Below are 26,098 nucleotides of genomic sequence, written 5' to 3'. Positions count from 1 at the left end.
AAATACTCTTTATGGATAAATTGTAATTGTAGTGAAATGTAGCATATAGACTAAATACAAAATAATCTCGCCACGTAGACTCAACATAGCATTAATTAATTTGTGCTGCCGGTGATTATTTGATTATTGAGAGACAGTACACAGTAACCCAGTTTGATTTTGCGGGGAATCAATTCCTATGTTGTACTTGTTACAGACACATATCTCCAAACAACACGTTGTTTCTTCATCCAAAATAGATTAGGGGTTTAAAATTCCATTAAGCTTCTTTTTTTAAATGTATTTTTCTGAAGGTGGGTCATTTTTTACCCTTAGGACAAGGGGAGTATACAGAATGTTAAGACAACACAAGGGTTAAGGTATTAATAACCAGGGCTCCGGCTCTAATCCTGATAAGAAGCTTTCTCAGCACTGCTTAAATCCACTTCATGGAAACAAACTCAAGCAGAACGTTTTCATGGAAATGCGATAAGCAATGTTTCATTCTTAACGTAATTGTAGAAATTCGGAGAAGAAAAAAAATCGGCTTTGTCAACAAATAAACATCAGCATCACACTTTTAGTTTAAGGTTTTCGAGATTATGTAACTGAATTGTTCCATTCAACAGTCACAATGAAAACATGTATTTCCCCTGCTCTCGGTGTTGCAGAACACATGCATTTGAATGCGAGTGGGATTTAAAATGTGGAATTATATAGGTCATATGAAGTGAATAACCAGAGCATAATTGGTAAAGAAGACTAATGCTATCCCACACTTATTTAAGGTTTGCACGTCTGACCCAGATGAGTGCTCTGCCGGGAATGTGGAATATGAGTCCAATATTGACAAAGCAGTTCAGCAGGTTCATGTGTTTTCATGAAAACGGGTTAAACATCTCTCTCCTTGACAAACAGATACACACAGACATTATCTGCTATATCCTCCTGCAATCAGTAGTAGTTTAGATATCAGGCTAACAAAATAAAACAAATCAGCAGATTGAAGAACAGACATTGTAATTGTTTACAAGACATTTATTCATAACAACAGACTACATGTGTATGATACATGTTTTTCAGAACAGTACAAATGGTTATAAAAGGTGTTATTATTTAAGTTAAAGTTCATGGGTATGTGAGAAAAAAAGGAATCTCAACTCATCGTGAGCACCACTGGCTAACCAGCAAATGCCACAATTGTGAACATTTTGTGGTGATTCAGAGGTAGTTTCCATCAGACGACAACCTATGCTCCCATCTAGTGAGAACTTCTCGGCTGATTATGGCCCAGCCCTTTAGAAATGGCTCAGTCTTACACTGGCCTTCATACACTGGTCTTCATAACCCGAATGGGTATTCCTGTAGATAACAAACCAGTGGGCATGGAAGAGGAAGCTGAGCAGGGCAGTCTGTGGTCCGGTTGATAGCCAGGCGTGTGAGGTGCTGCAAGGAAGGGAATGCCTGGGGCCTGTGCAGGGGGTGTTTCAGCATTAGTAACACTAGGCTGTCCATAGTTGTGGGCTGGGGTGGCGGTAGTTTGGCTTTGGGTAGAGAGTTCTCCTTGGGTTCAGCTTTCTGGCCTGTCTCTTTCTGACAGGAGCCCACGTAGTGTTGTATCAGGCTCAGGATGTCTGGGAAAGACTTCAGGTGAGGTATTCCCGGGGAACTGGAGTCCAGTCTGAAGCGGCCGCGGCTGTACTCGACTCGCACGTTGGTGGGGCCGCAGTCCGTCTTGACTGACAGGGTGAGCATGTAGAGAGGGTGGCTGCTGTCACGCACCAGGAAGGTCCCCACGGACACCTTCTCGAGAGCATCCCGAGCCTCGCTGACAGACATGGAGCCCCAGTACCAACCTGGAGGCCAAAACACATGTAGAGGTTACTTATTTATATCCAAACTAGTCTCTGGGAGTCTGTACTTGTTTTTTTTGTTTTGTTTTTTTTTTTAGTTTTTTTTTTTACTAAATAGGTCCATTGAGAATTCAGTATGGCAGAGGACGCTATTTTACAAGTATTTTACATGCACAAGCAAACATGTAGGCTGAGCTGCACATACTGAAGGATGTGGCTTTGTACAGAGAACAGTCTGTACCTGAAATATGAAGGTACTGGAAGGTGGAGGTTATGCAACGCAAGTGGGAGTCAGTTGGTTGAGTGGGAGTCGGGAAAGTGGGAGTCGGGCTAGTAATCCGAAGGGTGCCAGTTCGATTCCCGGTCATGCCAACTGACGTTGTGTCCTTGGGCAAGGCACTTCACCCTACTTGCCTCGGGAGAATGTCCCTGTACTTACTGTAAGTCGCTCTGGATAAGAGCGTCTGCTAAATGACTACATGTAAAATGTAAATGTAAGTCTTCTGCGGGGTCCCAAAGTGTGGAGATTGGGTGGTGGTAACATGATTCCCTCATGGCCATCCCCCTGGCAACCATCTTTTTGGGTGCCACTGGGAAGATAGCCCTGAGATGAGAAGAGATAAGAATTGGCCTTAAATGTGGCAGTGCAACAAACTACAAATGTCACAGCCTGTTGCTCAGCTTAGTATCATGGAAGCTACAACGGTCTTGGTCTTTTCACTTCTGATAACATATCACTTACCAGTTGACCCCCATGCATAGAATTCTTTGTACCTCCCTCGGTGCTGAGGTATTATAATATCATCAATATGTATTTATAGACTAGTCTAATTAACAACTTAGTACAAGTATTATAAACATTTAACGATAACCAGTGTTAACAGATCAAATAAACAGTGAAGCTATTACGGTCCCTGTAATATACGATGGCTACTTCAACAAAACTATGCTTTTCCCCAAAAAAACTATATAATGCCTACAACCTACAATTGGAATAATTAATACAATTCGAAGAAATGCAATCTGGCAATCGATAGCCAACAAAGCTATGCTGAATAAGAAATTAAGAATCAACTCACCTTTGAACACACACAATCATAACGAATAGAATCCCATTTAGTGTAATCAAATTTGAATCCAAAAAGTAGGGCATCTAACTTGAAATAGTCACCAATTTACGTCATGTCAGCAAAGTCGACATATAGTCCTACACGTTGAAATGTACACCGAGAAGTTTTCTTTCTTTTTGGAAAAAAAGGTTCTCATTGCAACAATAGCAACTGAGACAACATTGCTTCAACAAAAACACTCAAAATATGATAACTGCCACAGAGACCTTCTATCCTTGAATGCCTTCTGTAGAATAATAAAGAGGCGAGAAAACGCTTCAATTTGTAAATCCAGATTTGCAAACCGAGGGAAGTTCTAGGAATCAGTTTCTAAGAATAGCTTTGTATTTCAAGGCTCGCGGAAGCGGGGTTCCTGCACATTGCCCAACAGTTTACGCGGAACTGCGTTGCTGAGCTGCGCAATGTTTCGATTGACTTTAGCGCGTGCTCTTTCTGCTTCACGGCCGCGCGACCAGGGCGGCTCAGTCAGTAAGCGTCGACACAATTAATTCCCAGGAGGAGGTGTACATGGATCTGGTCTACCGAATCACATGCAGTTTAACGGGACCAGGAAGATGGTGATTGATTTCAGGAGGAACAAGGCTTCGCTGACTCCTATGTGCTAGGGAGATTATGTTGATTAACTCCAGTCATACAAATACGTGGGAGTGCACCTAAACAACAGGCTGAATTGACTAGGAACATCAAGGCCACAAATAAGAGCCAACGATTTTTAATGAATCGTCTGATCTGCTGAACACCATGACTACAACAAAATGAGGCTGCTGACCTTTTCCAATCTTCTTGACACTTTACCAATGGCCTCCTGGCAATCTTTGGGTGCCTTAAACATTAATATTAGCCTATCTGCTATAGTGCACAGTGTGAGCACAACCTGTGTGCATCATCTTATAACTATTTCCTTTAGGTTTTTGTATTTCTTGAGTTATTTAGAATATAAGTATGTATTATTCATACATACTTAGTTTGGGTCCATACTTGATTTTGTTCTTGCTTTTAGTTATTGATAAATGCCCCTTGTTGTCCAGTTACTGTAGGCCTACTGGTACAATTTTACCCTCTGGGTTCAATGAAGTTTTAGTCATCTATTTAGTCATCAATAATCATCTATTTCAGTTGTCCGCCGGTTTTATGTTAATTCCAAACGTAATTAACAAATATAAAAATACAGAAAAAAAATATTTTATTTTAAGTTAAAATAATATGTGACAATACATGATAATAGGTAATGTAAAACAATGGACATTAGCTGATTATCACTAGGCCTTTTAGGGAGGGGATACGAGGCAATAATAGTATCTCAAGGGCTTTTAGTTCCAAGTAAAGGAAGAAAACAGAGTAGAAATACAGCAGGGAGGGCCAGGGTGTGCATCAGCAGCATCCTGTGGGGTATCTAGCTCTCCTCTCCATTCTCTCCAGTGCCTTTGATGAGGCGTTTGTTGCCTCTCTTCCCTCCAGGGCCGCGGGGCTTGGCGAAGGCCTGCTTTAGAGTGTGTTCCATGGGGTGGACCTCCTCGTACAGGAAGTCCTCGGTCAAGCCTTCCCCGCTGTCGATCTCCATCTGCAGGCAGATGCGCACGCACGCACACACAAACATTTTCCTGAGACCGCAGTTAAAAAGCTTTTACGATGTTTACACTTTACGTAAGTCTTTGCCTGATAAACATATTTGGAGGAAAATGTATGTCACAAATTAATTTTATAAATATTTATAGTCATATTATTTTTGCTATTTCTAGGTCGTTCATATTTGTAACATTATATCAGACAAAATAAATAAATCAATACAAAGAGCATTTTTAGAGTTGCAAAGTTACTAGCCCAAAACCTTTGTCTGCTACAGGGGACGTGAATGAATTGCTATGTCTCAGTAGAATAACCCTTGTGCTGCCTTCGGGTCACATGACCCAAGGGTTCATAACGAACCATCGTTGTGTTTACCCAATTTTACCCAATACAAAAACAAATAAAAATAATTTTCTTTTAACCTTCGCAATGTGGGGGGTCTGAGACAGCCCACCGGTTAAAAGAAAATGCTTCACTTTGTTTTTGTATGCGGTAAAGTTGTCGCAATACAACGGTGGGTCACAATGACTGATGGGTCAGAATGACCCGAAGATAACACAATTGCTATGTCTCAGTAGAATAAAGCCTTCCATATGCACTGGACATTAACAATCACAGAGGACTCTCCTGGTTGCAACTAGCCACATTAATGAGGTACTGTATGTGATAACGATGTACCTTTTTGGCGATCTCTAGCTGGTAGTCTCTCTCCACCTCAAACAGTAGTCGGTTCTTACAGCTGGAGTACAGCATCCTCTCTTTGATGCTGCAGCTGTATCCTGGCATGGAGTAAATGAAGACTAAAAGAGGAATTGTAAGTGTCAGTCTTATATAATATATGTATAATATATAACAGCCTTATACTTAAGATAATGAGTCTTTGTCTTATACAGTATAAAATCATTCACAATTCACATTTTCAACCTCAAAGCTTAACTTTATCACCCAACTCTTGATATCTTAACAGCTGTCCTTCCTCCGTGCTGATTCTACAAACACTCTGTATTTGAATGTGTCTTTGAGGATTCAGCTAGGGACCACACTCTGTAGTAGAACAGTATGGGATACTTAATGATCTAAATCAGGTGTCAGGTGGCTGAGTGCAAATGTGCAAAATGACATTGTGTCCTTGGGCAAGGCACTTCACCCAACTTGCCTCGGGGAAATGTCCCTGTACTTACTGTAAGTCGCTCTGGATAAGAGCGTCTGCTAAATCAGTGGTTCTCAATCCTGGTCCAAATGTAAATGTAAATCAAGGGTCTTATCGCACTCCTTATACTGATGTTCGCTTTAGTTATGGATCACTTCAGTGACTGACAGATATTCCTATTGGAATGTGGCTCACTGGGTCCAGCGTGGACCAGATGGGCTGAGGCCTTAACGCATCAGCCCGGGTTCGATTCCGCCTTGGGTCGTTACTGCATGTCTTTCTCTTCACAAAAATGTCTGTCTATTCTCTATCTCTGTCCAGTAAAGCCGAAAAGGGCCATAAATATGTTTTAATTTTTTTTATTAAATAATTTTTGTATTACATATTCCTATTGAATTCTGAAGAAGAATCATCTATGAGAACCAGTTTCTATAGTGGCCTATACCCATCCCAAAGTTCAGAGGCAGTAGTGTAATAGTTGAATGCTGGCGAGCTTCACGGTTGAAAAGGGTTTTGAGAGGTTGTGATCACTTTTACATGGCCTTACAAACACTTCTATCCCAGATCATTGGCTGACATTCCATTCTGTACAAGGACCAGTTTGTTTGTGTTTACGTTTAGTTTTCATGTTTACTGACCCAACGCCTCCTGCTGCTGGCCTTGGTGGGAGTGTCTGAAGATGAAAAAATGGTATCTGGGCGTGTCGTTGGGGATCCTGAGTGGAAGGTCGTGTATCTCTGTGGGCTTGGTGTGGACTAGCTCGATGGTCTCCTTCTGTATGTCCAACCGCTGTGACACACACACACACACACACAAACACACAAACATTCATGACACTGAGCAGGCTGTGTCTGTTTTCTTGTTTTGAATTTCAGTATTTGTTTTCCTCAGCCGCCCAAGAATCGTACCAGCTGGATGTAGTTAATTCTTCTTTGCTGAAGTTGCTCCAGAGCAATGTTTGCGTCTTCTTGAAGAGGGAACACCAAGCCTTGCATGTTGTGTTGCCTTTTATCCAAGCCAAACTCCATGGTCACCTGCAGAGGGAGACAAACACAACATACCACAAGGATAAAAGGATGGAACTCAATCCTTCGTCCTGTTCAAATCACAGCACACCCGAGGGACACCAACCTTCGCTCTCGCCGTAGGTGTACTTTGTCGCCTACGTTCATCCTGTGAATGAAAACAAATGTGTTCATCTGTCCGTCTGTCACATTCTCTGTCTCGTTTTCCCGCTCGCTCGCTCACACCCGTTCTCCACTTCTAAATAATGAATAGACGATCACCTACCCACACAACTTTGTCCTGGATGGCACATCGTGAAAAGAGAATGAAAGGAAAAGGAAAAATCATGGAGTACATCTACATTTGCACAGCTATAACACATGATCTCAGCACACAGAGCCCTTTGACTCGCAACTCCCCCCCTCCTCCCCTCCTTCCCCCGCTATGGAATTCTGCCCCCCCAACCCCACCCCATTATTTTTGTTATAAGACTTTCTATAAGAGAGCTATGTTCAAAGCTACATCCAATTTATTCTGGAGCCGAGCCCGGTGAGCCTACCTCTGTGACCCTAATCTGCTGCAACTCCTGTTCAGCCACTGTGAGGGGAGCCGGGGAGGAGCAGGAGGACATGTGGCGGAGGTAACCCTGGAAACACAGGTCATCCTGGAACAGGGAGATAGACGCACAGCGGGAAGGATTACGAAAGAGCGTGAAAGGCCACGAGTCACCTGCTGCAACGCTTCGCGCATGTGCTTGTGGTTACGGCACCATATAAAAAAAAAACTTCATCTCAAGAGCCATGAGGTTCAATCAACCTCGCTGGTGCCGAACATCTCGTCTTTGATGTGGCCTCCGCCGAACTCTTTCTTCAGCGTGGCGCGGGTGGCAGCGTACACCATCTTCAGTCTCACCTGCCAAAGGAACGATATGATCAACGTGTGCATGTTGTCCCGGTGTGACTGGGTTCACACACTGGAAAGGTGAATGCTTTTCACGGGGTCTATCGCAATTTGGAATTACAAGGCCTATTTGTTTCTGATCAATTATGGTTCTGTAAGTGTGAAGCACTATCAATCTGACAGATTTTATACCATTAAGTGATTGATAAGTATAACATACTGGTGATTGGTCAGGTGACCAAGCAATGAAGATCCACTCATAGCCCTGTGCATTCTGGGAGTCAAGGCGGTACAGGATGTAACAGGGCTCCTGGGCAACCAGCAGTGGAAGCAGGAAGTGGTCATAATCCTTGTCCCAGCTCTGTACAGGCTCTCTGTATGAGCCAAGCACCAACTCCTCTGTGATGAGACAGGAAATAACTCACATCATAAACTGAGACTACATACATACTGCACACACGCACAGACACCTACCATCTCTGATGACAATCTTGACTATTCGGATGGTTCCTCCCCTTGCCCTGGCCAAGAACTCCTGCAGTTCAGATGTTGCTATAGTAACCAGATTTAAAACAGAGGGGGGAGAGACAGACAGAGAGACAAATAGAGATGGGTCAGTAAGAACTTGAGACTTGCTGTTACAAAACTTGATCCACTGCCAGGTACTTGAGGCATTGCATTTGGTGACACAGACAAGGGCCTGGAACCTCAGAGATATATCCATCTACTTTGAAGGGTTTCTAATTTCAATGCATTGACCACAGATCTCTCTCTCTCTATCTAACAGAAGACTATCGTTTGTGGTTGTTTGTCAAAATATAAATAGTTTAATTTTGAAGTTTTCAGCACCACACTACATCCTCACCCCCAATCCTCTCGGTTACCAAACACAGCAACCTCATAAATGATGTAGGATCATGTGAGAGGTGAGAGAGGTATGGTCGCCGTATTATCCAGTTACGCACACGTTGAAACCTATGCATAAACAGTATACCTTCTTTCTTCATATTTTTCTGTTACATAAAACTTTTGGTTGAACGACTTTGGGTCAAACTGATGGCTTTTGGCTAATGTGGATTGTTGGTAATGGCGTATTATGATAACAACAAAAAGATGACCATGTCACAGTATTACCTGCCAGAGCGCTTTAGCAAGCAAATAAAACGCTGACAACCTCCATTCAAAACTGTAATATTATCTGAAGGCCTAGACTAAAACCCTTTGAAGGTAAACGGCCTGAATTAGAAGGCGTTGGGTGAAATGTTGCATTTGTAAGAAAAAATACAAAGTATATATTACTGAAACAACGGAGGTAAAAGTAATGCAGAGACAGTGCGGCGTAGGCCTTTGTCTTCAAAGAGTACCAAACTGACCGTTCCAATAGGCTGTGACACATAGTACGTCAATACAACAGTAGGGTAATTGAAAGTTTTGTGAGGGTGCATCATTAAAGGTTCTGGGAGGGTGCACTCAAGTCACCTACCACTGATCCCCGTCTGGTGGGACATCTTTTGGCAGTCCAAAGATCTCTCCAGCTCTCTGCGTCTCTGCGTTTTTCTCGAATCCTGTCACGTAGCCTGACGGTTGCCCTGCACAGTCAGCTTGACCGTTCTTCTTGGACTAACTCACATGCGCCAGTGACATAAACGCAGTGAGGTGGACTGGGGAGGGAGATCCCTAACGTCTGAAACTCGATCAGCGGAACTGTGGCTGATGAGTAATAACGCGCGTCAGTGGATATGCCGCCTTAACCACTGATCTAAAATTCTTCGCGTATCAGTGACCACAACGTCGGACCCACTCGTGGCCCGAACAGTCTTCGCGTGCGGTGGTCGGGCCAATTGACAAACACTTCATGCCACTAGTTTTCAGGATGTGTTTTGATGGTGTATAGTAGGTCCATAATAAAGTGTCTTCTATGATGACATCAGATCACTTACTCACATTCCGAACCCTATCATTTCAACAGGCGGACGCCTGTTGAAATGAGCCGCGAGCTCATATTCCACAAAGGCCGGTCACAGAAATGCGACACCCCTCGTGAAGTTGACCCCCAAGTTTCAAAACTGCACTTAGGATAAAATAACTACAACATTTAAAGGTGATTTTATCGTGAGTGAGAAAAGCTTGACTCCTGCTCAAGATCAAACAAAAAACAACTTTTTAACCAATTAATCAAAAAAAAGGCCAATAGTATTTTACCCCACTGGGTCAAGAGGTTTATGTCCATTACCACCAATAATGGCCGGGTTTCCCAGATTCGTTAAGAAGCTCTTAACGCTAAGAGCTTCTTAAGAGCGTTCTAAGAACGCTCTAGAACGCTCTTAGAACGCTCCTAAAAAGCTCTTAGCGTTAAGAGCTTCTTAACGAATCTGGGAAACCCGGCCAATGTCAACTACACAGAAACTGCGAAATATACCTAATTCATATTCAATCTGTGTGTGTGTGAATGAAATATGTTACGCAAAAATAAGTGTGATAGATGTTAGGTTACCCACACACACAATTACTTAACTCATCCCTCATACACACACACACACACACACACACGCACCTGTGGTCACACACTTGAAGAGAGATGGGTGAGAGAAAGATTAGTGTGTACCTGTGAGGTTACCTCTGATGGGCTCATTCATTATTTAACCAGCAGTGAGTACACAACCCAAGGTGCTTTACATTATTCAACATAGGCCCCCTCTATCGCACACAGACAGGAACCCACTGACAACCGCTAACGTTAAACCAATCTAACAAGCATCTCTCTTCCTATCCTCTTCCCAAACACAAACACGGATAACAAAAATGACCTTTGCATCTTTTCAGCACAACCATGTAGGCACACTGTATGTGTTTGAGAAAGCAAACAGCTGACTCAGACTGTGCCTTAGTCTAATACAACTTGAGAAACTTCAAACATAAAGACTAACCCAGACACTACAATCAAAACAATACAATTATTTGGATAATTAAAATCATTTTATTTTACTCATGTAAAAAAAGTTGTTATACTTAATTCTGAATTTTAAAAAATTGTAGGGTTAACATTATGTTTCAGCGTTGCATTCGAATAATTGTAGCTTTGTATATACTGTAAGTTTGACAAGACAAGTTAAAATGTGATATAAACCACTTCAGTTAGAAGATGACTCTTGAGGTTTAACTTACAGACATTGGTGTCCACAGTGAACTGCCCGTACTTGTACAAACAAGCATCAAGCATGGCATCTCAGCCAACAATGACAGCATTGGTCTTCAAAGAAGTTTGGCTGTGGCCTTGATCAGTCATTGACACATGGGAGCCAAAATGCCTGCGAAAACATGGTGTCAGTTATTCACAATTTTCCAGAGTGCGCTTATCTGAGCAGCTCACTGCTTTAGTGGGTTTGACGAACACGACAGTTGTTATAGTGACCCACACATTTAGTCATTTAGCAGACGCTCTTATCCAAAGCGACTTACAGTAAGTACAGGGACATTCTCCCCGAGGCAAGTAGGGTGAAGTGCCTTGCCCATGGACACAACGTCATTTGGCACAGCCGGGAAGCAAACCAACAACTTTCTGATTAATAGCCCGACTCCCTAACCACTCACCCATCTGACTCCCCGACACAATTGCATTATGGAACATGACCACGTAAGGCCACGCAGAGTGGTGGCATCTTACCATGTTGGTGCAGGCACTTGCGAAGGTCATGTATTTTGGGTTAAACTGCAGTGTGTTGATAGGCCCTGAGTGTTTCCCATCCAAGACCGCTATCTTCATCCCACTCTCTGTGCTCCATATGTGGATCCGGCCGTCTTCTGAACCTGGGCCAGGAACAGCACACTGGTCAGATAATCTGGACTTTGGAAATCATCAATTTATGAAGGCAAACATGAATGGTCGGCATGACTTCTCTAAAGACTGGTACTATTGTGTTGATTCATGTAGTCAGAGATGGGGTTGTTACTAGTTTTAGTAACTAGTAACAAAGTTTTAGAAGCGGACTGTAAAGATCTGGGTACATATAGGGAGTCAGTTGGCTGAGTGGTTAGGAAATCGGACTAGTAATCTGAAGGTTGCCAGTTCGATTCCCGGCCGTGTCAAATGACGTTGTGGCAAGGCACTTCACCCTACTTGCTTCGAGGGGAATGTCCCTGTACTTACTGTAAGTCGCTCTGGATAAGAGCGTCTGCTAAATGACTAAATGTAAATGTAATGTAATGGGTACAGTATGTTTACGAGCATGTTATGTTGCAGAGGTGCATGTTAGTGTTCGGTGCTCACCAATCATAACAAACTTAGAGTCTGGGGTGAAACAAGCCTCGAGAGAGATGCCCTTCGTGTTGTTGTAGCCCTACAGGAAGACAAACAAATTGGGGGACAAAAACAACTTTACTTTTTATGAAGCATTCACACAAAAAGCATTCCACACAAAAGATGTTTACGGACACTGAGTCCATTTGGAATTATGAATCCACAAAAACATACAAATGTATACATGTATACACACAAATAGAAATGTGTCCTATTGGTGGTTTCCTCACAGAGAAAGTGTGCAGCACGGAGCCGTCGAAGGCATCGAGGACGCGGATGGCGCCCCCGTTGGAGGATATAAGGATCTGTTTACCATCCTTACTGAACTTCAACCCAGTCCACTCACAAACACGACTGAACTGGGTCTCAAAGGAAGAAAAGGGACCCTAAAAACATACAAGAGCACAACAGAACAGGACTTACAGCAGACGCATGAACGAATAAAAGAATGAAGTGCATCACTTTGAATAAATAATTAATAGGAAAAATTATTTGACACAATATGCCTTGTATGACATCCCTAAACAGGAGTTTACCTTATCAAATAAGCGAATGTCATACAAGTTAATCATCTCTGAGTTCACCCCGGCAGCAAATATCAGCCCCTCTGGATCGAAGCAGCATACAGGCTTCCCTAAAGGATTAGTCAAGCCCTGAAGGACACAAAAACCCACAATATTGACATGGACACATTCTGGGCTGTTCTTTGGACAGACACGGACACACACACTTACTTGACAGTTGGGAGAGCGCAGATCCCAGAGCCTGATGGTGTTATCCAAGGACCCAGAGATGAATTTATCATCCACTGGTGATACGGAGAGAGCAACTACCCTGCAATTGTACATGGACAGAAACATTTAGTAGTCAATAAAAACGTTTAAGGGGTTGAGACTGTGTGGCCTGCATTACTAAGTAAGTACCTATGGACCGTCTCACCTTGCAGTGTGGCCAGGGAAATAGCGGATGTACTTGTTGTCCGTAAGGGAGAGGTATCGGATGGTATCTGCATGGCACGCAATCAAGAACACATGGTCTAAAATGCTACACACTATTTCAATTGATACACACCATCATGTTAAACGGGTAATTATGTAGTACATGTATTTGTGTTCAACAAGTGGGACACCATGCAGCCTGCCTGTGACTGAGTTCTCACCGTCGAGTTTATTAGAGCTGTACACGACTGTGTCGGCATCCCTGTTCGTATAGCGAATGAGGTCCACTCCATACTTCTTGCTGTAAAGAGTCCGAGTAGGTCTAAAGAGAAACCGGAGATACATTGTAATATCTCAATTAAAAGGCGACACGAGGGAACAAACTACAAAGGAAACGATTTCCTCAAGAAAACAAATAATGTTATTGTTGAAAATGATGGGAGCTTACTTTCCCTCGCGACAGTCATACAACACAATGGAATCATCATCACTGCTGGATACTGCACTTTCGCCATTGGGGCTGTAATCCACACAGTTGACTTTTTCTGAATGTTCCCGGTATATCCTTGCAACTCTAAAGCTTCGCAACACACGGTCGTTAATCTTCATTTCTGCCTACACTAAAATTAAAATGTAAATAGGCCTAATCTTTCAAAACAATTTGCCCATTGCGGTAGACTGTGTGCCCTTCGGTCTCTTGTCATATATTTGCCTTTTCCGTTCAGGATTTAATGGCAGAATTACACATCGTGCACGGTCGTTTGCCTTATTTCATGTATAATACATCCATTCAATAATTCGTAACTATGACTGAACTGAATGGACACGGTACTTGCAATCCATTGATTGCAACAACGTAGACATTCTTTTCGGAGAAACGGATGTAAACATACATCAGTTCCGGTTACACAGACTTTCAATGGCGCTACACAGTGAGTCGAGTCACAAATGGGAATAACATGTCGTGTAGTAGAGCGTAGCTATGAATAGCTACAGCGCGGTAATTTTTGCTTGCAACCATGACTTGAGTCACCTATCAAAAATGCTAAATTGTTTAATCAAAACACGCATACGCTGTTGTGTATCGCCGGGAGTAGCATCCATGCTCGCGCGGACACATGTCACTGCTCCGAAAAAACACCCATCGGGGCCCGACCCCGAGAACAAGCCTCCATTGAGGGCGATTGACCTTGCACAAAAAATCCGACGGGAGAAAGCGCAAGCAGAAAAGACCAGTGTCCCAAAGTCCCCTGTGTCCCCGCTGGAAAAGAGCGTTTTGGAACTTAGACAATTGAGCCAGCAGCTGCAAAATGTTCACCCCAACGTCCTGGCCAAGCACCTCCACAAAAGTATCATCTTTCAAAACCAGGAACTGATTGTCATCAATAAGCCTTATGGCGTGCCTGTACAAGGTAATGTAGTTACAAACTGAGTTTATATATTTAAATCGGAAATTAACACCTATGTACCGAAACACAATGTAGGCTAATCTTTGTGCATTCCATTTCTGGTTAGAGGGCTCAGCGGCCAAGAACTGCATATACAGCGTTCTCCCAATCCTCGCCAAGATGATGGACGGAATGAAAGGTGGATCTCAGCTGCATACCTGTATAGGATTAGACAAGGAGATCACAGGCGCTCTACTGTTGGCCAGAAACGAGGAGGTGGCGAACCACATACAGGAGCTCCACAAACACCATCAGGTGGAGAGAAAATATTTGTAAGTCATGGCGAAGCCGCCACATTCACACATCAGTTGTTTGGCGTTTTCCTGATGCCCACCAGCAGGGCCGGCCCAAGCCTTTATGGGGCCTTAAGCAAAATTGATTTGGTGGCCCCTCGGCGTCGCAGATAAAAAAAAAGGTATATATTTTTTTTATTATTACATTAAACTGTAATTTCATGAGCTCTTGGGGGCCCTCTGGTGGCCACAGGGGCCCTAAGCAGCCGCTTAGTTCGCTTATGCCTTGTGCCGGCCCTGCCCACCAGCACCATCACTGAGATGGGAGACGTTGTTCTAGATGTTCTTCAATCTCCGTCCGTCTAGGGTCGTCTCCGTGGGCGTGCCCGTGCCGTCTGAGGGTGTGATCGACATCCCTGTCATAGAGAGAGAAGTCACAGGCTCCCAGCCTCACTTCAAGGTAACTTGAAGTGCATAAATGTAACTTTTCCTCAGTTGACAAGTAGCTGATACAGAAACGGTGCACTAGGGGGCGATCCTGCACCAGGGACTTGGGTTCAAATCCTAGGTTTGGATTCGACTGAGGCATTTTCCTGCATGTCTTCCTCCACCCCTCTCTCCCTGCTTTCCCATCTCTGACTGTCCTATCAATGAATGAATAAAAAGCTTAAAAGGGGCCCTACATAAACAACCCCCCCCTCCCATTTTTTTTTTTTTTTTTTTTACTGTGTAACTTCAGGCTGTCGTCTCTCTCACAGATGGGTCTGAGTCCTGTGTACCGGATGAGTGACAGCGGGGAGGGGGTGACCAGGGTGCGGGCCCACCGGCAGGCTCATGGAGCCGTGACCAAGTACCGCGTGCTGGAGAGCAGCAACGGCTGCAGCCTAGTGGAGCTTCAACCAATAACTGGTGAGAAGCGCTCTCGACTGTGTTCTAGGGGCATGAAAGGTCTGCTCACATGTCACACCTCAGACCCCCCGGAGAGGGGTATAGCTCAGTGGTAGAGATTTTGACTGCTAATTAACAGGTTGTGGGTTCAAAAATAATAAGATTAAAGCGTCTTGAGCTAAACTGAAGAAAGAAGTCACCACACAATGTCTTATAAAAGGCTGAACTAATACAATAGATGAACTTGGTTTCTTGTTTCGCAGGAGTAAAACACCAGATGAGAGTCCACATGGCTTATGCTCTGGGATGCCCCATCATCGGGGACCACAAATACGCCCACTGGAACAAACTGGCACCTCAGGTAACACAGCTCCACCACTGTATCATGTCACAACATTGTATTGTTGGGGGTCAGCTAGCTGAGTGGTTAGGGAGTTGGGCTATTAATCAGAAGGTTGTTGGTTCGATTCCCGGCCGTGACAAATGACGTTGCGTCCTTGGGCAAGGCACTTCACCCTACTTGCCTCGGGGAGAATGTCCCTTTTCTTACTCTAAGTCGCTCTGGATAAGAGCGTCTGCTAAATGACTAAATGTATTATCTCAGTAGTGTTAAAACGCACAACAGCAGCGCTCAACCTTCAGTTAATCTGCAGCTTAATATTATCTGGTGACCTGACATGAAACCTAGGACGTGCACCCAAACCAAGCACACGCTGGATCCAGATTATTGAACAGTGTGCCTGTCCGTGTTCTTGTATCCAGAGATTACCTGATGCTGTGTTAAAGAGGCTTGGGATTCAGCAGAGCAAGGTGCGGTATCTCCCTCTTCACCTGCACGCCCGCCAGCTGACTCTGCCAGGGTTCAAAGGTCAGGACGACATCACCGTGTCCTGCCCCCTGACCAGGTTCTTCGTCAGCACGCTGCGGAAACTGCAGATCTCCCTCCCAGATTACAGGACTGATGAGACCCTGTGACATTTGACTCTGACAGATCTGTTGCTTCCAGCATAATATTCCAGTTTCAGAATAATACAGGAAGTAGTATATCCTGATGTTGTCATGGTTGGACTGTATCAACCACTAGATGGCAGCAGAGGTTACACAGTTTCGGCAGCTTCGTAATTGATTTTGGTTGTGAAATATTAAGTCATTGTTACTTTAAAAATAGCAGTCATGTCGATGTAACTGTAAAAAAAAAAAAATTCTGGAATTTCAATGTTTAAGTCCTCTGTCTAAGCTTACAGATGACAGTGCTGTAAACTTATATTTGTTTATAAAACAGAGTTCATGGTGTGGCAATGGTCTATATTATAGTGTTTGTTCTTGGATGTTGCACATTAAGAGATGATCAGATTGCATGTAGCCATCAGAACTCAGAGACCCTCTCATGCCTGACAACATCCTGATAATCATCAAGCACAAAGTCACTGTACAAAAGACATGTTTGAAAACAATGGATCTCCAGCCTCCGTCAGCCTTATAATATCAATACATACAGGAGATCGTAAATGCAATATAAAAAAAATAACAAAATATTGAGCAGAGGGGTCCTGTCTGTTGAGATCCTGTGTTCAGGCATGATCCATCCTGCTCTGGGGAACCCAATACCCGTCGCGGGTCCAGGACTTGAGAGGAGGTTGGGGGGGTACTAAAAGCAGAAAGGATAAATGTCCATATTTTCGCACAATATTTATACATTAGACTGAATTAGTCGGGGTGTTTAACCCTCTCTAATGTCAGGTGACGCAGAAAGTTTATAATGATCTCTGAGTTATGAGTGAGTGACCGCATGGATCAACCCTCTCTTGCTCTTTGTCGTTCAAAACAGCGTGAGGCAAAGAGCTTAGGTGATGAGTGTACTCACACGCATGACCCAACAGAACAAACTAATCAGTCAGTCCACATCAGGCATCAGGGTCACAATCATTTTAACGGTCATGATTAAGATAAACAAAACTGAGGAATATGTTCTTTTTTCTTTTCTCTCTCCGTCTTTTTTTCCTTCTTTAAAAAGGCCATGAAATCAACTCTTGTAAACAGTGTCGCTCACGTCCGTGGATGTAAAATGAAACCGTTTGGGGAAAGAGCGAGAGACCACTTCAGAGTTCCTTGTGAGTTGCTGAGGCTCCGGAAGCGAGAAGGGAAGCCACAACCAGGACTGTGTTAAAGAGAGAGAGACGAGAGTGGAAGGCCGGTGAGTCCAGGGGAATGTCAAGGTTACGGCCCCTCCCCTCAGTGAATGCTCCCCTGTGCTACGGCCTCCTGGATCTCCCGCACCATGATGATGCGTGTGAGCATTTGCTCCACTTGCTGGCTCGTGATTGGCTGAGTCGAGTACCATATAGGACTGTTTGGGGCCACCACAGGCTCCGGCGTTAAGTAGTAGGCGTCGTTGCGCCCCTTCGCGCTCTGGGGACTGAGAGACGAGAGGTGTCAGTTGAGGATTCTTCGCATGAGCGAAGGCATCGTTTTAAAGCTTGTGATTGGACAGGGGGGGACGATACTCACCACTTGAATAGGTAGAAGTCGTAGAGTTTTATGGGACACCGCAGTGGGTTCTCAGGATCCTCCCCCTGCTCTTCGTACATGTCGTCCGTCACTGCAACACATTTAATCATTTAGCAGTTGTTCTTATCCAGAGCGACTTGCAGTAAGTACAGGGACATTCATAGGGTGAAGTGCCTTGCCCAAGGACACGTCATTTTTGCACGGCCGGGAATCGAACTGGCAACCTTCTGATTAATAGACCGATTCCCTAACCGCTCAGCCATCTGGGCCCCCACACATTTCACGCTGAGGCTGAACGTTACCTTCCGCTGCAAAAGCGGAACAAGCTGGTTGAGCGTGGTACAAAACAGGGTTCTTGCAGGTTTCAGTAAGTGAAATTTAAGACCTTTTAAAGACATTTTAAGACCATAAAGATTGAAATTTAAGACCTACACGACACATTACCCCAAAAAATATTCAAATCAAAGAAATTCTGGAAAAAAACCATTTTATTTCAATGAATTCAGTCATTGAAAAAGCATAAATTAAATTTACAGATAAAACAATCACATTACTAATTTTTGAATATTTTTGGGGCAAAGTTTGCAGCGAGCCTTGTACCTGGGAGTGGGTACCGCTTGTAACCAACAGCGGAAATCGCTGTGATCGAGCCATGTCTCGTTGAAAGTACACTTTCCCATTTTCCACACGTAGCCGAACTTTAACAAACTCTGAGAAAGCGTAGACGTATTTCGCGGGCAGGTATTGCATTTATAACAGTATTTGTAGTTTTATCACCGTGTACATACCAACACCAATATCCCCCAGAAAGAACTACAACACCGAACCAACGTTCTGCTGGTTTCGTTTGTAGAGCTCCGCTTTGTAGGCTGCGACTCAATACCTTTTTGCTACTTTGTCATAACTTTCTGCGGCCAGCGGTTCTGGAAATGAACGAGGGTAAAACCTTTTTTTAGACCTGACTAAATGAAATTTAAGACCTCGGATGAAAATCTGTCCGTTTTTAAGACGTTTAAGGCCTTAAATTTAAAGTTCTGAATTTTAGACTTTTTAAGACCCCGCGGGATCCCTGAAAACAGGGCTAAGGAGAGCATCTGAATCACCTTTCTGGCCGATCTGGTGCGGCCCCACTCCTTTCAGGAAGCGGATGCTGGTGCTCTTGTCCTTGGGGTTGGAGGGGTTCTTCTTGGTGTGCCTCAGGACCTTGGAGAACGCCACCTTCATGTGCTGCTCCACTGTCGTCAGGTGGAAATACCTGCGGCGTAAAGACGAGCCGTCAAACACGGAATCTTGAGTCCCCACTGTGTCGTCATGTCAACATGTCAGCAAACAAACACGACCACCAGCGTTTTTGGTACAAATTATTATGATAATAAAAGAGCTTATGTTTATGTATTCACATTTCATTGGGCCAACTTATATTTATCATTTTATTTATTAACCGATCACTTATCTGGCTAAAAAGGCAATTTCTTCTTAAATATGGATGCATATCACCAATTTTGTTGGACAATAAAAGCTACAAGACATAAACGACTGCAATGACCTACTTAGTGTTGAAGTACATGAGCGTGGTGAGCAGCGTGGCTGGTGAATGGGCCCCCAGCTGTTTGCATTCCCACAACATCTCCTCGGTCACATGACTGGGGATGAAGTAGCCTGAGAGGACCCACATCACACAACGTCACCGCAAAGACACCACTTCGCCAACAACCAACCGACCACAGTGCTTTAGATCTGCAAAATCATGTGGTAGGAGCAACGAGGGCAATGCTTCCCCAGCCCTCCGCCCAGCCCTCCGCCCAGCCCTCCGCCCAGCCCTCCGCCCAGCCCTCCGCCCAGCCCTCCGCCCAGCCCTCCGCCCAGCCCTCCGCCCAACCCGCCCTCCGCCCAACCCGCCCTCCGCCCAACCCGCCTTCCGTCCAGCCCTCCGTCCAGCCCTCCACCCTTCCTAACTTACCCAACGGGTGGACAGCTGGTCTCCAATCATCCAGGATTTTGTGTAACCACTGGGAGAAACGTGTGTAGTACTGATCGGAGAAAATGTCGTCGACCCGTCCATTTTCAAAGAGATACTACAAATTTTGGGAGAAAAAGAAAACACACAAATTATAGATTAAAAAAAATAACAAGTATTTCAGTTTTTTTGTGTTTTGTTAAAATGTTTTATGCATTTCAGGATGATCGTGTTGTTGTTGTGTGTTTTTTTACACATAACTGAGGATGCGGCCATTCAATAAAATGTTCTTACTGAAAAGGTGTGTGTTTGGGGGGGGCAGATTCACTGTTTTATAAAAGTGGGTAGGACATGTCCCAACCCTGTATTATGAAATCTAGGCCCCTGTACTGTGTGAGTGTACATGTGGATGTCCTGCAGTCGCAATGGGAATGTTAGGGAGGGTTGTGGCACCTTCTGTATACAGAGGAACACGTAGTAGAGAGCATCCGGCTCAAACTGCTCTCCCTCCAGCCCTCGTGCCTCCTGGGTCATCAGGGCCAGACCCACGTTGAGCTCAGCCACTGCACTCGACACCAGGTCCTCCTGGAAACGCATGGGCTGACGACCTAGAGAGAGAAAGAGGGGGGAGGAGAGGGAGAGAGGGGAAATTAGATTGAGGCGGGAGAGAGAGAGAGAGGGAAAGAAAAAAAGAAGGAGACAGAAAGAAAGAGGGGGAGGGAGAGAGAGAGAAAAAGAAGAGGAAAGACAAATAAATAGAGTGGGAAGGACAGAGAGAGAGAGAGAGAGAGAGAGAGAGAGAGAGAGAGAGAGAGAGAGAGAGAGAGAGAGAGAGAGAGAGAGAGAGAGAGAGAGAGAGAGAGAGAGAGAGAGAGAGAGAGAGAGAGAGAGAGAGAGAGAGAGAGAGAGAGAGAGGAGGACAAACGAACACGGCACATTTGAAACTAATATCCCATGAAGAGTAGAAATTCAATTTGCGACCAGGTGAAGACTCACGTCCAATGGGCGCTAGCTTCTGCTTCTCCTCTTTCTCCAAGTCAGCGTTTTTGCGCTGGACCCAGAGCCTCCACACCTCCAGGCCCTCCTCGGGCTTCAGCGAGACAGGAAGCAGCAGCTCGGTGGAGGCCTCCGTCTGTCCGTCCGACTCGGCCTGGACGGCGTAAAAACACACGCAGATGAAAACAAACTCGACGCCTTTAAAAAGGCACCCTGACGGCCTGCGCAGACAAACCCCCTGCTCGTCGGAGCGCGTGCCATCACCCACAACCCAGCGTCCCCTCCTTAAACAAACCATGTGTAACCTCAAGGATTCAGCAAGGCGACATACAGAGGGGGTCTACATTTACATTTACATTTAGCAGACGCTCTTATCCAGAGCGACTTACAGTACAGGGACATTCCCCCGAGGCAAGTAGGGTGAAGTGCCTTGCCCAAGGACACAACGTCAGTTGGCATGACCGGGAATCGAACTGGCAACCTTCGGATTACTAGCCCGATTCCCTCACCGCTCAGCCACCTGACTCCCGGTCTCGGCAGGGTCGGGTCTAGGAGAGACGGCTTGACGGTTCTCTGTTCTGACCTGCAGGTGTAGCTGTTGCTCCTCTCCTCCCTGGCCGTGCTGCTGCTGAGGGTCCCAGATGTGCAGCGACTGGGTGGTGTTGTAGGCCCCGCCCACTGTCTGCACCGCCACAGGGATGTGGAGGTTTCCGTTCATGAACTGCGCCGGGAACAGCGTCTGGACCACCTCCTCCTGCGTCCCCGACGCCACCGTCACCGCCGCGCCCGAATGCACCGCCACCGACCCTGCCGACGAGATGGCGGCCATCTTGTCCTTGTCGTGGCTGGCCGCCACTTGGACGGTGCTATAAGCCTCCTGCGGGATGGCAATGTGGGCCACGCCCTGCTGCTGGGGGGTTGAGTACACAGGGATCGTCCAGGTTTCCCCTGCGGGCCCAGTGATGGTGCCTGTGGTGCTGTACAGGTGTGTGCTGTCCACAGTCAACAGGTCAGGGCGGAGGGACACATAGCTTTGCTGCTGACCCTGAGGGATGGCCAGGACGGTTGCCACCTGCTGTCCCTGGGGCAGAGCGTACGACACCGCGATGGGGACGTCCACCTTGCGCTTCTTGGCTGGCTGGAGGACAGTGGGGGAGGCGCCGGCCCTCCTCTCGGCCTCCCGGGGCGAACCCTGCTGCTGGGATGGAGACATGGCCTCCACAGTCTGGATCTGGATCTGCTGACCACCTGGAAGCTGGATCTGTTGGATCTGCTGACCACCCTGAAGCTGAATCTGTTGGCCTTGTAACTGAATCTGTTGGCCGCTCTGTAGCTGAATCTGTTGGCCTCCTTGGAGTTGGATCTGCTGAATCTGCTGGCCTCCTTGAAGCTGAATATGCTGGCCTCCTTGAAGCTGAATCTGTTGGCCTCCTTGAAGCTGAATCTGTTGGCCTCCTTGTAATTGAATCTGCTGAATCTGTTGCCCTCCTTGAAGCTGAATCTGTTGTCCTCCTTGAAGCTGAATCTGTTGGCCTCCTTGAAGATGAATCTGTTGGCCTCCTTGAAGATGAATCTGTTGGCCTCCTTGTAACTGAATCTGTTGAATCTGTTGCCCTCCTTGAAGTTGAATCTGCTGGCCTACTGCAGCAACCAACTGAGCCTGAATCTGCAACAGACAAAAATACGATCCTAGTCCAACTTGGTGTCGATAAACTCAACAATTAAGGACGTGGAGATACTTCGTAATTATAAACACACAGGCTCAGAGGGTTATGTGTCACTTTGCAAATGATTTGAGCTACCTGCTGGTGCTGTTCTTCAGTTAGCTCTCCCTGCTGGACGAGCTGTGCGGCCGTGGAGATGCCCTGTATGTCCTGCTGGGAAGGGGAAGCCACCTGGAGCAGCTGACCAACTGCCTGTCCCTGCTGTCCCTGTATCTGCACCTGAGGAGGGGGAGGACCGTTCAGGATACGATTCACAAAGCAGGTTTCTTAAAGAGTGATTAAGAAAGATATTTAGGGACTCACTTGCACTTGAATTTGCTGCTCAGATGTCTGTGGTGACATTTGAGCCGAGGTCACCTGAACCTGTTTACACAGAGAGAGGACCAACATACACAAAAGTTAAAAATATATTTCATAGTACCGACATTAGAGGAAAGGTTCCTGTTAGAATACGACCAATAATGACTGAAAACAGGCCAAAGTAAGCTCTGATCAACAACAACAAAAAACGAGAAAGGTCGAAACATTTCAGTTTGTTTAAAATGACCCTTACTGGACATGCCAGCTCCAGAAGGGATCCGGCCACCTCGGTGCTGTCGGTGTAGACACAGTTGCCACTTTGCTGGTACACCATGGTGGTGGTAGTGGCTGCATTGCTCTGCTGGCTAAACTCCTGCAGCACCTCTGGGCCCTTATTGGCCAAAGACTCCAAGAACTCCTTCATCCGATGCTGGGGCACACTGCGGGCCTTCTGCCTGACGTACTCGTCGAACGAGACCACTCCACTCTCTGGCTCGTTCATGACAAGTCACGGCAACACACTATCCTTGCCTGCGCGTGGGATGAGTACAGTTGGGAAGCAGGGAGAGAATCAAATGGTGTCACACAAAACAATGTAACATTGTTTAACAAAATGGACCACATCTGTGTGATATTGTAATGGGAAACTAGAACTTATAGGCCTACAGTTTAAAAATATACATCACTAGATGGCCAAAGCGTTGCATGATTGATGTACTGTAGCCCTCGACTTTCTACTGGTAGAAGTGAAGCTTGGACAAAGTGCAGACAATTCCCTCTCTCCTCAAGAACTTTGTACTGTGTACACTGTCCAGACTTGTAGTATTTTAAGCAGATATAGTCCGTGGTGGCTTATGAGGAACCCACTTTGCTTGGGTTAAGGTTAAATTGACAACTGTGAGGGGACATCGCTCAAATCTGGGTTGCTTTGCACCATCATGAATTAGCCAGAAAAATATACATAGCTAACTAGCTATCTAGTAATATATTTCTTGTGTCATCAGTTAGCTTAGCGAGAAGGCAATTAGCAATTTAACAAGCAATCGCTTGATTCTCCAACTAGTAGCTACCAAATATGATGTCCCCTGTTAAAACCACATTATGAAGGGGTGCACACACTTCACAAAAATAAACTATCGCCTCTCAGCACTACAATCGGGTTTGAGCACCTTACTACTAGCGGCACTAGCTAGCTGCTAGCAAAGTACCACTAGCGATAAGGCTAGCAAACTAGCTACATCTTGCCATGCTACCTTAAAAAAAGCAAAACCTCTTCATTCCGCCAAGGCACGGCGTTCAAAATAAAACTCGATAAACGCCAACCCATATTTGCTATGCACATGCCAATTGCTACCAGATAAATTACATTTGTGTAGCTGTACACACTGTTGCATTTAATTACAACAATTACATGTTGTCTGCAGTAACGTAGAAGGCTAGCTAACTGGCTAGCGCGTGACGTGTTCTTATTTCGACAACATTGTTAGACGAGAAAGATACAAAAACCCACTCACGATATGATCGTTCCAGTGCAATTTCGAATATTTAAAATGTTCAATTTGTATCATGTGCTCTGTAACTGTTCATGGAAATAATGTTAACCATGATCAAATATTTAGACAAAATGACGGAAGTAGGCCTGCTGAAAGAACGTGAATCCACGGACTGTTCTACGAAGGCACGGCCGCATCAAACGGATGAAAACGCTCTTTCAGCTATGGTTTGAGATCCAGACGTGCACACACGACAAATCACTTTTCATGTTTGCGGGAACGAGCACGGCCTGTAATGGGAAGGTACTGTCATTGGTGAGGACCATATCTCATATTCATTACAAACTACATTTAGAGAAAGTTGTCTGATGTTTGTATGCTACTTTAAATAATGATGCATCACGTTTTATAATTCCACCACGAGATTAAATGTCAGTGCATTGTCACAGCCTATATATACAGCTATATTTTCACTGTATGTGAATTGTGAATATTTATTCATTTATTGCCGCTTTGGTTAAAACTTCAGGGACACACATGTAGCCCACTGTAACGTTTTTCAGTATTAAATAGTGGCCCACTTAGTGGCGCTACTTTGGTCAATCTTAGTTAAAGGCAGGAGTGAAATCTTCCTCCTATCCACTGCTTGCCCTGCTCCTGTTATCACTTTTTTTTATCACCGTTTTTTTCCAGTAACGGTGACTCAAAGGAGAAGCCACGAAGCACATTATATTAATAACGTGTCTGTCTTTTTGTTAAAGTGTATAATTGAAGAGATAAATGTGGGTCACGGTACCTACCTCCAGTATTGAAATAAAAACAATTAAAGCAATATTAAATTGATTTTTTGATGTTTTCAACAGATGTCAACTGTTTTATTCACTAACTGTTAAGAGTTCAGACATATCATTCATATAATTTATCTTCTTACAGCCAACATCATCTCCATTGTCAATGCAAAACTAAGAACATTGTCTCATCCTCCAATATACAAGAGATACACGATTTAAAATCAGCAGGATGCAACCACTTTATACTCTACACTGTATTTTGTCTCCTGATTGTTTTACCACCTCAGACTTCATCTAGCCATATGACTTTAATAGTAGCCATTTGAATGTGTGTGTGCCTTTAAAACTAAAATCCAACTGCCACAGTCTGCCTTAAAGAGCCAGGCATGACCCAGTGAGAGCCTCCCCCAACTCTAGCCACAACAGGCTGCCTCTCCGCTCTCTTAAGGTGGACCTGAAGAGATGTGTTGCATGCACACATTACCCCATCTTCATATCAGACAGGAAACAGTTAATTCCCACACTGTGTATTTTACCCTTTCTGTGATCCAGTGGATATGGTTTTGACTTGAATCCTTTAACACCTTTTAAACCTAGCAATGTGATACCCAAAACCTTTTTTCACAGAGATACAGAACAGAACAGATGTTTAGTGTTTGCACCTCCCTGCCACAGTACATTCTGTGTTTGTATAACATACATGGCGAATAAACCGAATTCTGATTCTGAAAAGAGAGTCACACACCTGGTCAGACATGCAGATTGCCATGTTTTCAGATTTTACAATTCATCACATTTTACTCCCACAAAAAAACAATGATATATTTTATCATACAATTTGTTAGCCTCTTGTGTTTAAGGAACATCTTATTTTGTGTGACATCTGCCCTCTTAAAATCAATGTCATCTTTGAGCTAAGCCCTAGCATAAATAAACCATGAC

At 44.7% G+C, this 26,098-nt stretch overlaps 5 protein-coding genes across 10 annotated transcripts; 1 reads left to right on the top strand and 4 right to left on the bottom strand.

The window, feature by feature from the left end:
• Positions 1-996: 996 nt before the first annotated feature.
• LOC134028291 (cytokine-inducible SH2-containing protein-like) lies at positions 997-3,385 on the bottom strand. The gene is made up of 3 exons (XM_062471776.1): positions 2,912-3,385; positions 2,074-2,436; positions 997-1,835 (listed from the first exon to the last, which is right to left on the bottom strand). The coding sequence occupies exons 2-3, from the start codon at positions 2,198-2,200 to the stop codon at positions 1,321-1,323; spliced, it is 642 nt and encodes a 213-aa protein (XP_062327760.1). The 5' UTR covers positions 2,201-2,436; positions 2,912-3,385; the 3' UTR covers positions 997-1,320.
• Positions 3,386-4,128: 743 nt separating this feature from the next.
• Positions 4,129-9,532, bottom strand: LOC134028251 (twinfilin-2-like). Of its 3 annotated transcripts, XM_062471733.1 has the most exons (12): positions 9,067-9,532; positions 8,058-8,135; positions 7,804-7,982; positions 7,500-7,595; positions 7,243-7,347; positions 6,969-6,983; positions 6,810-6,851; positions 6,587-6,712; positions 6,317-6,467; positions 5,207-5,328; positions 4,360-4,523; positions 4,129-4,326 (listed from the first exon to the last, which is right to left on the bottom strand). In XM_062471733.1, the coding sequence occupies exons 1-12, from the start codon at positions 9,089-9,091 to the stop codon at positions 4,263-4,265; spliced, it is 1,167 nt and encodes a 388-aa protein (XP_062327717.1). In that variant the 5' UTR covers positions 9,092-9,532; the 3' UTR covers positions 4,129-4,262. The 3 variants fall into 3 exon arrangements, with proteins under 3 accessions (XP_062327717.1, XP_062327702.1, XP_062327710.1); XM_062471718.1 differs by lacking the exon at positions 9,067-9,532 and having other exon boundaries at positions 8,058-9,004; XM_062471726.1 differs by lacking the exons at positions 4,129-4,326; positions 9,067-9,532 and having other exon boundaries at positions 4,356-4,523; positions 8,058-9,003.
• Positions 9,533-10,529: 997 nt separating this feature from the next.
• LOC134028287 (WD repeat-containing protein 82-like) lies at positions 10,530-13,732 on the bottom strand. Its single transcript, XM_062471763.1, has 9 exons — positions 13,267-13,732; positions 13,040-13,140; positions 12,820-12,886; positions 12,615-12,714; positions 12,417-12,533; positions 12,111-12,266; positions 11,851-11,920; positions 11,248-11,390; positions 10,530-10,891 (listed from the first exon to the last, which is right to left on the bottom strand). The coding sequence occupies exons 1-9, from the start codon at positions 13,425-13,427 to the stop codon at positions 10,862-10,864; spliced, it is 945 nt and encodes a 314-aa protein (XP_062327747.1). The 5' UTR covers positions 13,428-13,732; the 3' UTR covers positions 10,530-10,861.
• LOC134028271 (pseudouridylate synthase RPUSD4, mitochondrial-like) lies at positions 13,704-16,695 on the top strand. 2 transcript variants are annotated; one of them, XM_062471751.1, is made up of 7 exons: positions 13,704-13,818; positions 13,916-14,230; positions 14,334-14,538; positions 14,866-14,959; positions 15,258-15,408; positions 15,651-15,748; positions 16,150-16,695. In XM_062471751.1, the coding sequence occupies exons 2-7, from the start codon at positions 13,921-13,923 to the stop codon at positions 16,360-16,362; spliced, it is 1,071 nt and encodes a 356-aa protein (XP_062327735.1). In that variant the 5' UTR covers positions 13,704-13,818; positions 13,916-13,920; the 3' UTR covers positions 16,363-16,695. The 2 variants fall into 2 exon arrangements, with proteins under 2 accessions (XP_062327735.1, XP_062327726.1); XM_062471742.1 differs by having other exon boundaries at positions 13,707-14,230.
• A 131-nt stretch (positions 16,696-16,826) lies between these two features.
• On the bottom strand, positions 16,827-24,659 carry LOC134028242 (transcriptional regulator QRICH1-like). Of its 3 annotated transcripts, none has more exons than XM_062471694.1 (12): positions 24,387-24,659; positions 23,126-23,398; positions 22,876-22,935; positions 22,651-22,791; positions 21,432-22,514; positions 20,849-21,002; positions 20,306-20,460; positions 19,856-19,970; positions 19,446-19,554; positions 18,999-19,150; positions 17,896-17,986; positions 16,827-17,803 (listed from the first exon to the last, which is right to left on the bottom strand). In XM_062471694.1, exons 2-12 carry the CDS (start codon positions 23,372-23,374, stop codon positions 17,620-17,622), a joined length of 2,493 nt encoding a protein of 830 aa, XP_062327678.1. In that variant the 5' UTR covers positions 23,375-23,398; positions 24,387-24,659; the 3' UTR covers positions 16,827-17,619. The 3 variants fall into 3 exon arrangements, with proteins under 3 accessions (XP_062327678.1, XP_062327689.1, XP_062327669.1); XM_062471705.1 differs by having other exon boundaries at positions 23,126-23,393; XM_062471685.1 differs by lacking the exon at positions 24,387-24,659 and having other exon boundaries at positions 23,126-24,373.
• Between the last annotated feature and the right edge of the window lie 1,439 nt (positions 24,660-26,098).

The sequence above is a fragment of the Osmerus eperlanus genome, chromosome 1, assembly GCF_963692335.1.
Source record: "Osmerus eperlanus chromosome 1, fOsmEpe2.1, whole genome shotgun sequence".
Taxonomy (NCBI): Eukaryota; Metazoa; Chordata; class Actinopteri; order Osmeriformes; family Osmeridae; genus Osmerus; species Osmerus eperlanus.
Note: the sequence above shows the minus strand (reverse complement) of the source record. Positions and strands in the feature narration are given on the sequence as shown.

What these genes read in the sequence shown, in the direction of transcription:
- LOC134028242 (XM_062471694.1), bottom strand. Translation starts at nt 23,374, where the DNA reads ATGAACGAGCCAGAGAGTGGAGTGGTCTCGTTCGACGAGTACGTCAGG. An exon ending in AGCAACAGCTACACCTGCAG is followed by an intron (nt 21,003 to 21,431) that starts GTCAGAACAGAG and finishes TACGCCGTCCAG; the next exon opens with GCCGAGTCGGACGGACAGAC. An exon ending in GCACCAGATCGGCCAGAAAG is followed by an intron (nt 17,987 to 18,998) that starts GTGATTCAGATG and finishes AATGTGTTGCAG; the next exon opens with TGACGGACGACATGTACGAA.
- LOC134028271 (XM_062471742.1), top strand. Translation starts at nt 13,801, where the DNA reads ATGAATAGCTACAGCGCGGTAATTTTTGCTTGCAACCATGACTTGAGT. An exon ending in TTATGGCGTGCCTGTACAAG is followed by an intron (nt 14,231 to 14,333) that starts GTAATGTAGTTA and finishes ATTTCTGGTTAG; the next exon opens with AGGGCTCAGCGGCCAAGAAC. An exon ending in GGAGCTTCAACCAATAACTG is followed by an intron (nt 15,409 to 15,650) that starts GTGAGAAGCGCT and finishes CTTGTTTCGCAG; the next exon opens with GAGTAAAACACCAGATGAGA.
- LOC134028291 (XM_062471776.1), bottom strand. Translation starts at nt 2,200, where the DNA reads ATGACCGGGAATCGAACTGGCACCCTTCGGATTACTAGCCCGACTCCC. An exon ending in CCAGTACCTTCATATTTCAG is followed by an intron (nt 1,836 to 2,073) that starts GTACAGACTGTT and finishes TTTGGCCTCCAG; the next exon opens with GTTGGTACTGGGGCTCCATG.
- LOC134028251 (XM_062471718.1), bottom strand. Translation starts at nt 8,307, where the DNA reads ATGGATATATCTCTGAGGTTCCAGGCCCTTGTCTGTGTCACCAAATGC. An exon ending in CAAGATTGTCATCAGAGATG is followed by an intron (nt 7,983 to 8,057) that starts GTAGGTGTCTGT and finishes GTCTCATCACAG; the next exon opens with AGGAGTTGGTGCTTGGCTCA. An exon ending in AGCTAGAGATCGCCAAAAAG is followed by an intron (nt 4,524 to 5,206) that starts GTACATCGTTAT and finishes ATCTGCCTGCAG; the next exon opens with ATGGAGATCGACAGCGGGGA.
- LOC134028287 (XM_062471763.1), bottom strand. Translation starts at nt 13,427, where the DNA reads ATGAAGATTAACGACCGTGTGTTGCGAAGCTTTAGAGTTGCAAGGATA. An exon ending in TGCGCTCTCCCAACTGTCAA is followed by an intron (nt 12,534 to 12,614) that starts GTAAGTGTGTGT and finishes TGTGTCCTTCAG; the next exon opens with GGCTTGACTAATCCTTTAGG. An exon ending in ACATTCGCTTATTTGATAAG is followed by an intron (nt 12,267 to 12,416) that starts GTAAACTCCTGT and finishes GTATGTTTTTAG; the next exon opens with GGTCCCTTTTCTTCCTTTGA.